At 36.3% G+C, this 14,965-nt stretch overlaps 1 protein-coding gene across 1 annotated transcript; it reads left to right on the top strand.

The window, feature by feature from the left end:
• The first annotated feature begins 6,091 nt into the window (after positions 1 to 6,091).
• Positions 6,092 to 7,036, top strand: LOC125868672 (uncharacterized). The gene has a single exon (XM_049549269.1). The coding sequence runs from the start codon at positions 6,092 to 6,094 to the stop codon at positions 7,034 to 7,036; it is 945 nt and encodes a 314-aa protein (XP_049405226.1).
• Positions 7,037 to 14,965: the final 7,929 nt, after the last annotated feature.

Genomic DNA, 14,965 nt, shown 5'->3' with positions numbered 1-14,965 from the left:
ACAATGTGTTGGTACAATACTTCTACCACAACCTCGACTCAGTCAACAATGGTGTAGCAGACCAGCTTATTTGAGGAGGAATCATGAAAAAACCATTTGACGTATCATCTACCCTTCTTGATGAGATGAGGAATTAATCAAGCTTGGTATACTAGGGAAGATCAGGTGTCTCCTTTGAACTTCGGGATGGAAAATGAACAATTAGAAAAGAACTAAGAGCGAGATGAAAACATAGCCAAGATGATGACCCAAATGGACCTACTGACAAAACATGTCATGGGAAGTGGTTCCAAGGTTGTGAATGCAGTTGGAGTTAGTGGAGTGAATCTTGATGAAGCACACTTTGAGGTCATGTACAATGAAAAAGTACATTTCTTGGCAAACCAGGCAAGTGGTTCTCGTCCGAACTATCCAAGGCCGGGAAAAAATCAAGGTTGGAACATGGATCGCGATGACGGTTGGAGATACCGAGATAGGGAATGGCGTGACCGTGGTACGAATTAAAGAGAGCGAGATGGCGATAAAGAAAGATATGTACCTCCCCTTGAGCGTCAAAAGCCAAAAGAGACAAGGGCTGACCCTAAAAATTTCTACACCGAAGATATGTTTGCTCACATTCTCAACAAAGTGGAAAGATGAGACAATGTGCTAAAGGAAATGAAAGATGATGTCCTTTCTCATAACCAAACAGTTACTTCACATTTTATATCTATTAAGCAGGAAACACAAATGGGTCAAATCTCAACTAATTTAAATCCAAGACCAAAAGGAGGTTTACCGAGTGATACCATGGTTGACCCAAAGAATGAAGCTTGAAAACGTGTCTTCGTCGTGCCATGACGTTAAATAAGGAGCTTCTTGGGAGGCAACCCAAGTTTTAGTTTTTATATTTCTTGTTTGAATAACGGTTGTTAGATCTGCAGGTTGAAAATTTAAAATTTGGGAAAAAGGGGCAAATGGGCAAACTCATGTACCATTCGGCAAATCGTCGAAAGGGTCGGCGAGCCCGATATAGATCGCCTTTTTGACCAACCAAAGGGTTGGAGTTCTGGTAACTTCGGTGGTCAAAAGTACCATTCGGTGAATCACTGAATGGGTCGGCGACATAAGTGGATACCACCGACTGGGGAGTGAACTGAAGGGTCAAAAGGATTCTAACTGTTTTAAATTCAAAATTCCCTTTTATTTTTCCTTTTTCGACTCTTGCACTCTTACATTTACAATTTAGATTGTATTTTACTTGATATTTTCGTGTGGGTATCATTGCTTGGTGGAAATTTGCTTTTGCCCTCGTATTTGCTCGCTTGAATTTTTGTGTCTGTCTATTTTGAGGTTGGTGTCCCGAACTTGATTAAATTTCTAGACATTTGCTATGCATGATCGTATTATTGTTAGATCTATTACATGATCTTGTGAATTTGGTCGATTTTGAATTGTGGACTACTGTATTATCATGTTAAATTTTGTGTTTAACCCCTATATTTTGAATTCCGTGTTTAAAGTGCTTAAAATTATGTGTGTGTGGTTGTAGTATGTTGGGTCTAGTGTGGGTGAATTCTGAGTAACCCGAATTGTATCAATCAACTGAATTTGCCCAATGATAGAGCAGGTGACGTTATTCTTAAGGGCAAAAGACGTTGATTGGTCAATTTTTGATAAAATGGGGAAAGTCTGAGTACCCCGGGGTTGGTAGTGATATGGGCTAGGTGTTAATTGCATAGAATAGGGCTTTAATTTTGTTCTTTAATTTTGTTCTCGTAGGTTGCGTATTGAAAATTGGAAGTCGGGGAAGAAATCAGGCACAAGAGGATGTTTGGCGAGCTTAGTCAAATCGCTATCTCGCCCTGATATTTTAGCTTTTAGCCTATGTAACATTCGGCGATATGCATGTGCTCACCGAATGCCCTTTTTAATCACCCATTGTCAACCCAATTTTATTGAAATTCATTTTGTTAGATTCGACGAGCTACCCTTTATTTTGTCGATCGAGTTCGGTGACTCGTCGATTGACCCTGGACCTCGCCGACTAGTGTTGATTTTAGTTCATTTTGGTTTTGTAACTTTCGAATGAGCTCGATGACTCACCGAGATGGTCGGTGAATTTTTCCGTAAAGTTTTAAAAAATGATAGTTCGCTGACCTATTTCTAATAAATTTGTTCGATATGTGGTGTTTTGCAGATATGGCCAGACCTAAAGTCCCCAGGAGGAACCAACCACCCCGAAAGAGAGAACGATGAGTGGTTATTTCTGAGAAGGCTGCCCATCCACGATCAACATGACCTAGACTTGCTCTAACTGGGGGAAGGACACAAATAAAGGGAAGGTCCTACGAATTCGAGTCCAGCTAATTCCAGCTCTGACGGCATGGGAATCAACGACACCCACCTCACCACTTAAGAATCGGATCGTAAGGACAATTCGGGGCCTAGATCGCCAACTTTTACATCAGAGCCAGAGGATGACCAAACTATTCAGCAGAGACGAGTTGAGTTGCGCTCCAAAACTCTACATGATCCAGCCAGACTTTCGATCACTCTGACACCTCCTCCACCTCCAGCACAGACTACTGAGCAAGCACAACCAGTGCCCCCGGTATAGGCACCTCCACCTCGTTCGATGAATAGATTGGAAGCTACCAGGTTGCGCACCATTTTAAAAGAGAAGAGGTTGTCCACTGATGGGGTAGTGGGCAGATATCCAGATGTGTGGGACACCATTAGGTTCCACAAATTCGAGTGATTCGCACATCCCCGAGGCTCATACATACCTTCTTGGGTTGGGGAGTTCTACATTGAGTATGGAAGCAGGTCCCAAAGGGCAATAAGAAAGCCAACTCGGTTACACTTGTTAACTATGTGGTAGTCCGTGGAAAGAGGGTGAAGTGCAGCAATTCGTACATTAATGAGGTATTGGGGTGCACCGTCAATATAAAACACTTCTTGGTGGATAAAATTCAGAAGAAGACCCTAGAAGACCTTAAGGGGTGGCTGGCCCCTTTGATTTCCGACATTACACTGCAGTGGATCGAGTCAGGGGTCTATATTGAGAAGAAGGACTTGAATGTGGCTGCGTGGTATTGGTTCAAATTCATTTAGCAGCACATTAATGCCTTTCCAGAATGAGTCCATACTCCGGCATTTGAAGGCAGCTTTGCGGGGTTCTATTATTGACCAGGATAGACTGAATCTCGAGCTGATCATTGAGCTGGAGATGGAATTGAGGGCCAAGCAAAGCCAGACATCGCTCCCTTTCTCGATGTTGTTCATAGAGTTGTGTCGGCGTGCTCGAGTGCCCTTTATGGCAAAGCCGGATGTGGAAGTGACTCTCACTTCCTCTACTGATATCTGGAGGATTGAGGCCAAGTACACCAGGGACGAGTCTGAGCGGAAGAGAACAGTGCCAGTGGGCACATCCCCGGCTGTCGATGTAGATATGCTAGAGGCAGATACATATCTTCCCACTCAGGCCGATGAGCCTTCAGGTACCCCTAGTATTACTACTATTGCTCCCTCTTCGTTTGCTACTACCACTACAGCTGTTGTTGCCACCTCCCACCCCCTGTTGACACAGGCAATGCTGTACAAGATAGGCTATCTAGCCCAATCTACTGATGTATATGCTTTTTGGGTTGAGGCAGCTGTCCCCGGACTGATTAAGCGGGCCATTGTTATTGCCCTAGCCCCTATCCGAGCTGAGTTGCGAGAGAACTAGGAGTTGATCACCGCACATGACCTAGCCTTGGACGCCCTCACGGTGCGAGTTGAGGCATGTGAGCAGGGAGGTCACCAGTCCGTTGATGTTACGGCTTTGAGAGCTGATGTTGCTGGATTGAGGGGTGACGTGGATGAGCTCAAATCCACATATCTATCTATGTTGTTCGGCACTGTGGATCTTCTCGAAGTTCTAAGTACATAGATGCCAATTATTTCTGAAATCCCTCCGGCTACTACGATCGGAGATGCTGCTATAGCCGATTATGATGTGAGTCGGACTCTCCTGATACTGATGAGGAAGAGCATGGGACCCGTGATGCGGCTATGTATGATGATCTTGTGGATCTAGAGGGTGCGATGGTGCAAACGACCATAGAGGCTTCTCTTCGGGACACCTCAATAATTAGCTCCAGTGGAGTAGAGGTTATTGTTGGTGATGAGTCGGGCACTGATGCCCAGATTGAGAGAACCCCAGATGTGCAGCGTTCACCTCAAGCTTAGCATGACAGGGGGATCTTGACTCTCTTTTTGTTTTACTTTTGAGACAGTTGTTTTATTTTGTATTGAGGACAATGCTAGGTTTTGTTTTGCAGGGTGAGGTTCATACCTATCCCCTTGGGTTGTATCTATCTTGTTTTGGATGTTTATGTTTGTCACTGTTGTTTTTTGGTTTTAATGTGAATGTTGGTTTTTTATCAGAATTAAAATTCGCCTTTATTTTTGTGTTTGTGAATGTGGTTGTTCTTTGGCATATTTGAGTATTGGTTGTGATCAATACCGATGACTTGAATAGTGCTCTTGATTGAACGATATGTTTGTGCAATTCCAATGAGACAAATGAAAAAAAAATTGAAAAAATTTCCAAAAACATTTTTATAAAAAAAAATTGACACGGATGGACTAGGTGGAGGGAGGGTAGGGGTGGTGTAACAAATGAAAATCTTTTAAATTTGAAATATCTCCCAAAAATATTTTTTCCTTAAAAAAAATTGGGTGGTTGGTAGGGGGGTAGGGGTAGGGTGTGGCATAAAAATGAAAAAAATTTTAATTTGAAATATTTTTCAAAAATAATTTTAAAAAAAAAAATTGACGGGGATGGCATGGGTGGAGGGTAGGGGTGAGGGTGGCGTAAAAAATGATTTTTTAAATAATTTGATATATTTTCCAAAAATAATTGTTTAAAAAAATTGACGAGGGTGGTGGGGGAGGAGGATGACCTTATTGGGGGTGGTGGGGGTGGCGGGGGGAGTGGCGTAAAAAATTTATTAAAAAATTAATTTTGAAATATTTTTCAAAAACATTTTTTTGGGGTGGGGTAGGGGTAGAGGATAGGGGTGGTAGGGGTTGGGTGAGGTAAAAAAAAAATCGAAACATTTTTCAAAAATAATTTTAAATTTTTTTATTTTTTTGTTTGAGGCGGGGGGATGGATTGGGGGTAGCCGGGTAGGGATAAAAATATATTTGAAATTGAAAAAATAACAAAATTTTTTAAAAAAATCATATTTTTTGAGGAAATATATCTTTTTAAAAAAATTGAGGAAAATATATCTTTTTAAAAAGAAAAACTTGAGGAATTTTTTTTTTTTTGAGGAAATACATATTTTTAAAAAAAAAAATTGGAAGAGAAGCCATTTTCCTTAAATTTGAGGAAAATGAGTTGATTTGGAAAATATTTCCAAACATTTAAGCCAACCAAAGAAATTGAAAAACATTTTGAACCATAGATTAACTCTACACTTGTCATCTCTAATAATACAAAAATATCAGTGCCAATATTATTTTATAATAAATAATCTTGAACCACTTTTGTAATGTTTTCTAATCTTCAGTTACTTTTGTAACGTCCTGTAATCACTCATCATTTGACTTCCATTCTTTTTTTATGAATTGTTCTTCATTATCTAACACATTAATCCTACCTAAATACATTAGAAAATTGCATCTCTTCCCCCCATAAAAAAATGTTGACCTTATTTCTAATTTAGTTTGATTTATTTTCTTGATTTGACTCAAATTTATTAATTTGATGTTGTCCTACTTTCAATTTCTTCTATAAGTTCCAAACATTTAAAAATATATAAAAGGTAGAATTAGTTTATTAGTAGTAGATATGCCCTTATTAATTAGATAATTTAATTCATGTTCTACAAAATTGACTAAATAGGGTTTGAATTAAAGAGTTCATTGCTTAATAATTTAAGGTGTTAACCGATGTGCTTTTCTCTTTTCCACAATAAATAAAAGAAATTAAAAGTTAGAATTAGCTTAGGAGTAGATATGATGTTATTAATTATATAATTTCATGTTCTACCACCTATAAAATGGCATGAGGTTCAGCAACAATTTGAAATGGTTGAGGTTAATTTTAGAGAATAAAATGAGGGAGAAAGGCATTTTGATATTGGTTTTAACCATATTTTTAGTTGGGCGCATATTAGGTAGGCAATTGGCAGAGAGTGATGCACTAACAAATGGAGTGAAAACACTGTCTAGTCAAAAGAATGGTGATGTACCATTAATTAGAGGACCTGGACTAGGATATGGTGGTCTTCCTGGTATACCTTTACTCGAAGGAGTACCTGGCAACATTCCAGGTATACCTTCAATAGGAGGAGTACCTGACAACATTCTTGGGATACCTTCAATAGGAGGAGTACCTGGCAGCATTCCGGGCATACCTTCAATAGGAGGAGTACTTGGTAGCATTCCGAGCACACCTTCAACAGGAGGAGTACCTGGCACCATTCCGGGCATACCTTCAATAGGAGGATTACCTAGCACCATTCCGGGCATACCTTCAATAAGAGGATTACCTGGCAGCATTCCGGGCATACCTTCAATAGGAGGAGTACCTGGAAGCATTCCGGGTGTACCTTCAATAGGAGGAGTACCAGGTCAAGGACGGGGTGATGTCCCCATTGGACCTTCGGTAGGTGGAGACACTGGACCTGCATATGGTGGTATTCCTTATATACCTTTAACTGGGATACCTGGACTTGGATATGGTGGTCTTCCAGGAATACCTTTCTTAGGAGGACCTGGCAATATTCCAGGTATACCTTTGATAGGAGGTGTACCTGGAATTGTTCCTGGAATAATACCTATAGGAGGAGGTGGAGAAGTGGGAGGAGGAATAGTAGGAGGACTAGGAGGAGGAAGTGGGGGAGGAATAGGAGGAGGTATTGGAGGTGGTGTTGGAAATGGAATAAACGGATTGCCAGGAGGCAACGCTGGTGGTGGTGGTGGTGGAGGATCTGGAATTGGTGGACAAGGCATAGGCGGAGGATTTGAAGGAGGTGGTGGTTCTTCTCTAAAACAATAAACGCTATTAATATGTATCAATTTTGAAGTAGAACTCGTATTTTGAATTATAATTAATATGTTCTTCTTCAAAATGCATGGCGTATTTACATTTATGTTTCTTTGAATTTACTTTCTAGATACATTAAAAGACAACTTATGTGTGAATCAAGTGCTTTTGTTTGATATTCATTTATATCATTATTTAATTTATTCAACTAATTCTAGGTGATAATTTTGTGCTTAGACGCTATTTTATGATCAATTGAGCTCCAGCTACTAACTAAATTACTTTTCCTCGATTGAATGAAATTAAATACCCTCTCTATTTAGTAACGTTATTTAAGTGGGCATTATATTTTGAAAAAGAATGTTTTTTAAAACTTATTTTTTAAGCAAGTATTTGACATTATGTGGCAATAAATAATCACATTAAAAGTAATATAGATTTTTAAAGTAGAGTATTTCTAAATATATTAAGTAAAAATCAATATGAATGTGGGGGGCCTGTCCCAACCATATAACAGTTGTATAGTTTCTGATTTTAGTATAGATTTCTTAGACAATGTGATGATGTTCATATTGTACACACTTATCACACTAATCATTTTATTAGTTAGGCTAGGTAAGAATCATAACAATCAGACTACGCCTTATCAAAATGCAATCAAAGGCTTTATAAATCCAATAACTTCTAGACTCGAGTTGAAATCATTGTGGGATAAAGGGGCACATTAATTAAAACAAAAACAAATGGTAGAAAGAGTTGGCTTGCCTTTATAGTCAGAGAAATGATTAATCAACCTTCTAGTAATGCCAATCCCACACAAAATTCTCGTAACACTAATGGTGGTAATAATGCTACTAATACTAATAATAGGATGAAGCTCCACTCTATAGTTTGACTCACAAAGAGACATCTGAGGCTTCTGATGTTGTAGTCTGATGTCTTCCAAACTACATAATTTTTAGGGTAATAAAGCGGTCAATTTCAAAATACAGTAACCCAACTAGATTGAGGTTGAATCCCATAAAGATCATACTAGAGTTCTCTATAATTTTTTATTAAAATTCAAATTAGTTATAACTACTTTAACTACTTGGATTATTATCAAAAATAAAGACAAACTAGGCTTACGGTTCTCGAGCTGAACTCAAAGAAATACTTTACTATGAACTCACTCAGGTGTCTTCACTACGCAAATCTGACGAATCTATAAGTCTATTAAAGCCTCCTAGAACAATTAAGAGAATATCACCCTAAGTCTTTGTCGGTACTTGAGGTGTTTAATTAATTTGTTCATTCATCAAAAGTCTTAGGTTAACTATCCTCTCTCGAGCTCAAATTATTAGACAGTGAATGGTAGCACCAAATCTTTGTTAATGATTTTTTCCAAGTCTTGATTTATTTTGTCAAGTGAATTGGAATAGGGGAATGGATCAAAAATACCCCTCAACTTTGTTTTATTGGTTGACTATATCCTTACCATTAAAACAAAGTTATTCTTACCCCTATTGTTACTAATTTCATCATTTGTACCCCTCAATTGACGAAAATCCCTAAATCGACCCAAATTAACCCGTTTTCAATTGAAATTGCCCAATTATCTATTTTAACCCAAACCCGACCCAACTAACTTAACCCAAACCTATTTCACCTCCATCTCAAAGCACCCATTATCTTCTCCCAAAACTCATCTCCTATGAGAACCCAAATGGCAAGAACTCAATGGATTGTAGACAAGTTGTGCTCTTTCCTCTAGAGTTATATATTTATGTTAGCTAGCAATTTAGAATTTTCAATGTGAGGGTATATGATCAGTCGGGGTTATGGTGATCCCCTTGGAAGTATGTATGTGTATGTAATTGCAAAGACTTATGACGACTTAACATTGGGAGTTGTAATTTGTCTATTTCCACAGTTCAAGAGTCCAATTTAACTTGCGTTTTTTGCAGGCGTAATTATGAGGCGTGGGTTTATTTATGATATGTGTCGTGTTGGGAGAGTGAAATTTCCTCTAGGCATATTTGATTACTATTGGGTGTATCTTCTTCATCTCTCATTCTGTTAAAGTAAGAAAATTATGTTAAAGTAAGAAAATTGAATCGACAAGCTAATGAATCCACGAGAATATATGATGTTGCAAATGTATGAAGTTTTTATGGAGCAAAGAGATGAAATTATTTTTTTATTCAGGGAGGAAGAAGATGAAGAAGAAATTGATTTTGGGATTTAATTTGTCATGTGTTTTGTTTGGGTTGGATTCGAATTTGGGTCAAAAAGATGAAATTGGGTAATTTCAATTGAAATTGGATAATTTTGGTCAATTTAGGGCTTTCCATCCAATTGAGGGTTACAAATAATGAAATTAGTAACGGCAGGGGTAAGAATAACTTCATTTTAACGGTAAGGGCATAGTCAACCAATAAAACAAAGTTGAGGGGTATTTTTGACCCTTTTCCCATTGGAATATGAGCTAGTTCTTAATGTTTGAAACTAAAAAAAGGCAATCTCTATGAAAGAAATTTAGTACACAATGATCACACCTCCATTAGACGATATTTATTTTAAAATAATTTATTATCTTCATTCCTACTCTAAGCTCCATAATTATTTTTATTCAGGGAGGAAGAAGATGAAGAAGAAATTGATTTTGGGATTTAATTTGTCATGAGTTTTGTTTGGGTTGGATTCGAATTTGGGTCAAAAAGATGAATTGGGTAATTTTCAATTGAAATTGGATCATTTTGGTCAATTTGGGGCTTTCCATCCAATTGAGGGGTACAAGTAATGAAATTAGTAACGGCAGGGGTAAGAATAACTTCATTTTAACGGTAAGGGTATAGTCAACCAATAAAACAAAGTTGAGGGGTATTTTTGACCCTTTTCCCATTGGAATATGAGCTAGCTCTTAATGTTTGCAACTAAAAAAAGGCGATCTCTATGAAAGAAATTTAGTACACAATGATCACACCTCCATTAGAAGATATTTATTTTAAAATAATTTATTATCTTCATTCCTACTCTAAGGTCCATAATCCAAGTTATGTGTTTAGCTACTCATAACTAGCGGTAAACAATAACTATAATAATTAAAACTACTATAGAACAAGAATATAAGAGAAAGTAAACAAAACAATTGATTAATGTAGCTCTTTCAAGAGAATCATGCTCGTACAATAATCTATTAAAACTTTAAGTAAACCCTATAAAAATTAAGAACAATGAATCTTCTATTTTATGAGTAAGTACTAACTATATCTATCAATATGTAATCCTAGGTAATTTGTATGCTTGATGCTTTTTTGGTCCATAATATATTTCTCTTAATTGAAATGGTCCTTAATGTATAACTAAAGGTGCTCATTTTGATCATTTACTCTAAATCTAACAGATTTATCAACCATTATTGTCTTCTTTCTTAGCTACAAAGAAAGATCTCATGGAAAGAGAAAATAATAATGTTAGGTTTTGTTAGAGAAAATAATCAATTTCGTTAGAGAAAGTAGAAAAAGATTATGTTAGATTTCATGGAGTTTTTTCTTTGAAGCAAACAAAAAAATATAAGAATGGTGAATTTTGTAAGCCGTGTGGGGTCCATAGTTAAATTTAATATTATTTTAATAAATCTATTAGTTTTAGGGTAAAGGACCAAAATGAACACCTTTTGTTATCCATTTTGAACCCAAAAGTTTGTTTCCTAGAAGAAGATCAACCAACTCCCATGTATTGCTCAAGATTGAATAAATCTCATTATTGACAGTCTATTTCCAAAAGAATGAGTCTACAAAAACAAAACTTCTTTGAATGTTTGAGGCTCATTTTCAAGAAGAACTATTACAAAATCATATGTGAAGGAAGTAGATGTTCTTTGACGTTTACTATGTCTTGAAATCTCTTTATTAAGTCCATTCACCTTTGGTTCTTCTCGAGGTCGTTGAAACCCTTTACTAAACAACTCAAGTCTAATTTTCTACGGATAAATTGAAGGAAAATATTTTATTTATAAACTCAATAGTTATATATGTTTCTGTGTATGTTCTGTGTATTGAAAATAACAGTAACATCCCTATTATAAAAGTGAAAAAACCAAATTAAACTAGGACTATGAACCACTCTAACTAACAAATCCTAATTAAACATAAATAAGAAAATACCATGAATAACAAATCCTAATCAACTTAGGATTCCTACTCCAACTTTGAATTATTATTTCCAACATTCTCCTGTAATTCAAAGTTGTATACTATTGCCTTTTCTTCTTGTTATTGTTGTTGTATTGGAGTACTTCTCTTCAATATTTTAATTGTTGTAGTACTTCTCTTCAATCTTTCAATTGTTGGGGTACTTCTCTTCAATCTTCAAAAAAAAAATTTGGTTGTGTTGGAGCACTTTCTCTCAACTCACGATATTTTTTTTCTTGGTTGTGTTGGAGCACTTTCTCTCCAATTCACGACATTTTTTCTCTTCGTTGTGTTGGAGCGCTTCTCTCCAACTTCCAAGGTTGATGCCCTTCACACCAACGTCTTTTCTTTTTGTTTTTTTATTTTTTATTTTTTGTCTTGGTTGTGTTGGAGAACTTCTCTTCAGCTTCCAAGGTTGATGCCCTTCCCACCAATGCCTTTTCTTTTTGGATTTTTTCCTTCTTTCCAACACAACCAAGTGTTGGAGCATTTTCTCTTCAACTCACGACCTTTTTTCTCTTGGTTGTGTTGGAGCACTTCTCTCCAACTTCCAAGATTGATGTCCTTCTCACCAATGCCTTTTCTTTTTGGTTTTTCCGATATTTTTTCTCTTGGTTGTGTTGGAGCACTTCTCTCCAACTTCCAAGGTTGATGGTCTTCCCACCAATGCCTTTTCTTTTTGGTGTTGGAGCACTCTATCTCCAACTGTCGTTGATGCCCTTTCCATCAATTCTTTTTCTTTTTGTATTTTTTTAAATTTTATTTTTGGTGTTGGAGTACTCTCTCTCCACTTTCGTTGATGCCCTTCCCATCAACTCTTTTTCTTTTTGTTTTTCTACTTTCTCTAACTTTTAATTTAGTAGAGTTTCTTCCTCTTGTGCATGGTTGCACTTCTTTAAATCTGCAATATTTTTGTAAGTCTTTCCTACTAGCATGTTCTTTTCATGTATATATTATTCATCCAGCTTTTGTCAACATGATCATGTAAAAACCCGAAATTTTTTAAGTTAGGACTCGAACCATTCTTCATTTACTTGTTGGTTCATATTGGGTGATTCATAAATTACCCATATGTGTAAAGGTAAATTCTTTAGTGTGGGAATGATTTGGATATGAATTAAGGTCACTAAAAACTCCTAGCACAAAGTTGAGTTGAAAGTTTCCTTACCGATTAAGTTTTGATGTAAGAGTTTACTTGGGTCAACTTCAAATAACCATATCTCTTAGAATATAAAGAGATATGTGGCTCATAACCTATTAAATTAAAGGTATTTGAATCGTCTTTCCAACGCCACCAGTTTCGCTTCAATCCAAGTTTTGAGTAAGAAGTTATGGCCATTTTAGTAACCGAATACAGTGCAGTGACGAATTAGCTAACGAGAAAACATTAAAAAGGGTCGCTTTTGTCTTTTTACCTCTAAGAAAATCATAAACAAATTTCTTGACTAATTAAAGACCCAAAACAATCAGATCTTTATCTTTTAATTCATCATTCTCTTCTCTCTCAAACCCTAAAACAAAACCCTAAGGAAAAATCAAAGTAGAAGACTTCATTCAAGATTCTTCTTCAATGTAAGTCCTTCTCCAAGAATTTCATTCTTTCCAACTCAAATTCCTCCATACAATTATGAATCACTAATGAAAATCATAATTCTTGGTCATAGAGATTTCAAGAAACTAATTCAAGAATCTCAAGAAAGGTATTCTTGATCGTTTACCTTCAAGCTAGGGTTTCAAGGCTTCTAATCAAATTCTTTTTCAAGATTCTTCAAGAACCTTGTTCTTCCAGGTATTTAAGGCTATCATAGTGTTGGACTAGTTCGTCCGCACGCCCTACATCTACTTTCAAATCAGTAAAAGAATAATCTAGAATTCTATCCCTAGATTTGAGTATTCTTGAGATAAGTTGATTTTGAGTTCTTGAGTTCCTGATCCTTTTTTGATATTCTATTCCTAATTATTGAATTGCTATATGTTATGTATTATGATTCTTCAGTTGATTTGTTCAAGTCTATAATTCAGCATGAACCCTATTTTGAGTTATAAATCTTGAAAAGTTTTTCAAAGCCAACACTTGAGTTTTAAACGGAGTTTTTTTGAGGAAGTAAAGATGAGCATTGAGATAGAGTTGTATTCATGAGTTTCCCTGAGGTGAGTTGTTCATGTCCATAATTCCGCATGAACCCTGCAAATTTAGTTATTAGTCTTGAGAGTCTTTGAAAGCCAATCATTGTGTTTCAAACTAGTTTTGAGAAAAAGTTAAAAGGTTCTATTTCATTAAGACTTAAGAGTTTCTAATGCTATTTTATTCATACATATACATACATACATATATATGTGTGTGTGTGTTAATTATTAGACTTGAAAGATAAGTTCATAAGTGCATGTTTTCAAGAAGGTAAACACGTCTCATGTTTTGAAAAACATTTCAAGTAATGTAAGAAGTCCATTCTTTGTAATGGGTGAATTGAACACAAAGTTATATTAATTATTTTGGGAGTAGTATCGAGCACCGGGTTTGGTTAGAGTCTTTTATAACTCAAAAGTCCCAATAAACTATGTAGCCAGAGTAGGATAAGATAGCATTGATTCTTCATGTGACTCCTCACCGCCTTTAAGAAGGCATATAGTTGAATCCATAGTCACGATATAATCCTATACCCCCGACAAGGTATATGATGAGCCCTTGCAATGTGTGGCGGGAAGTTGTATCATTGCTAGACTCATAGTAATGGTTGTCGGTTAGAGAAACTCCCCACAAGTAAAGTAAATTATTTTCATGTTGCTTTCATTGTATATTTTATTGTAAAGCTTAAATGATTTTCACTTCATGTTTATGTATTGATTCAGTTGAGTTGCCTTCGGTCATTCAATTCAGTTATTTGTTTAATCAGCCATATTACATACTCGTACATTTCATGTACTGATGTCATTTGACCTGCATCCTTGATGCAGATATAGGTGGTCATGATTATCAATAGGCGCTTCGTTGAGATTACTCTACACTCCAGTTAGCTTTGGTGAGCCTCCTTGTATTCCAGAGGTCTTCACATTTACTTTCCAGTTAGTAGTTTTGAGGTGTCGTGGGTCTTGTCCCGACATCATTCCTTAATAGTAGAGGCTTCATAGATATACACTTTTAGAGAGTCTTTTAGTTTCCGATATTTTATTTAAAACTTATGTTTCATACTAAGTATATTCAATAAAGTTTTGAGATTCAATAAGCTGTTTTTAAATAGTTCTTTCAATTTGATGCTTATATATGCTCAAGTTAGTCTTCCACTTGTAGTCAGCAATGATGAAGGTTCGCGTAAGGACCAACAATAGTTCTCGAGTGCCGGCCATGTCCAGGGTGTAGGCTCGGGTCGTGACAGATCATTGGCCAGACGGGCATCATATATGGGTCATAGCCGCCCGCCGGCAACGAAAACTCTTTGATCTTCTATGAGGATCGTAAAAGCTCTGATACCAATTTGAAGGAAAATATTTTATTTATAAACTCAAAAATTCTATATGTTTCTGTGTATGTTTTGTGTATTGAAAATAATCCTAATTAAACATAAATAACAAATCCTAATCAACTTAGGATTCCTACTCCAACTTTAAATTATTATTTCCAACATAGATGTATTCAAAGAATCAATGTTATTTGATTCAATTACCGTATTGTCATGAATATCTGAATGTTCGAACTTATGAACCAAAAATCGACACACTTTACTGTTTGTAACATATTCAATGATTCACTTCAGCCAAATAGTGGCAC

Source organism: Solanum stenotomum, chromosome 6, assembly GCF_019186545.1.
Source record: "Solanum stenotomum isolate F172 chromosome 6, ASM1918654v1, whole genome shotgun sequence".
NCBI classification, from domain to species: domain Eukaryota; kingdom Viridiplantae; phylum Streptophyta; class Magnoliopsida; order Solanales; family Solanaceae; genus Solanum; species Solanum stenotomum.
This window is presented reverse-complemented; position numbering and strand designations above follow the sequence as displayed.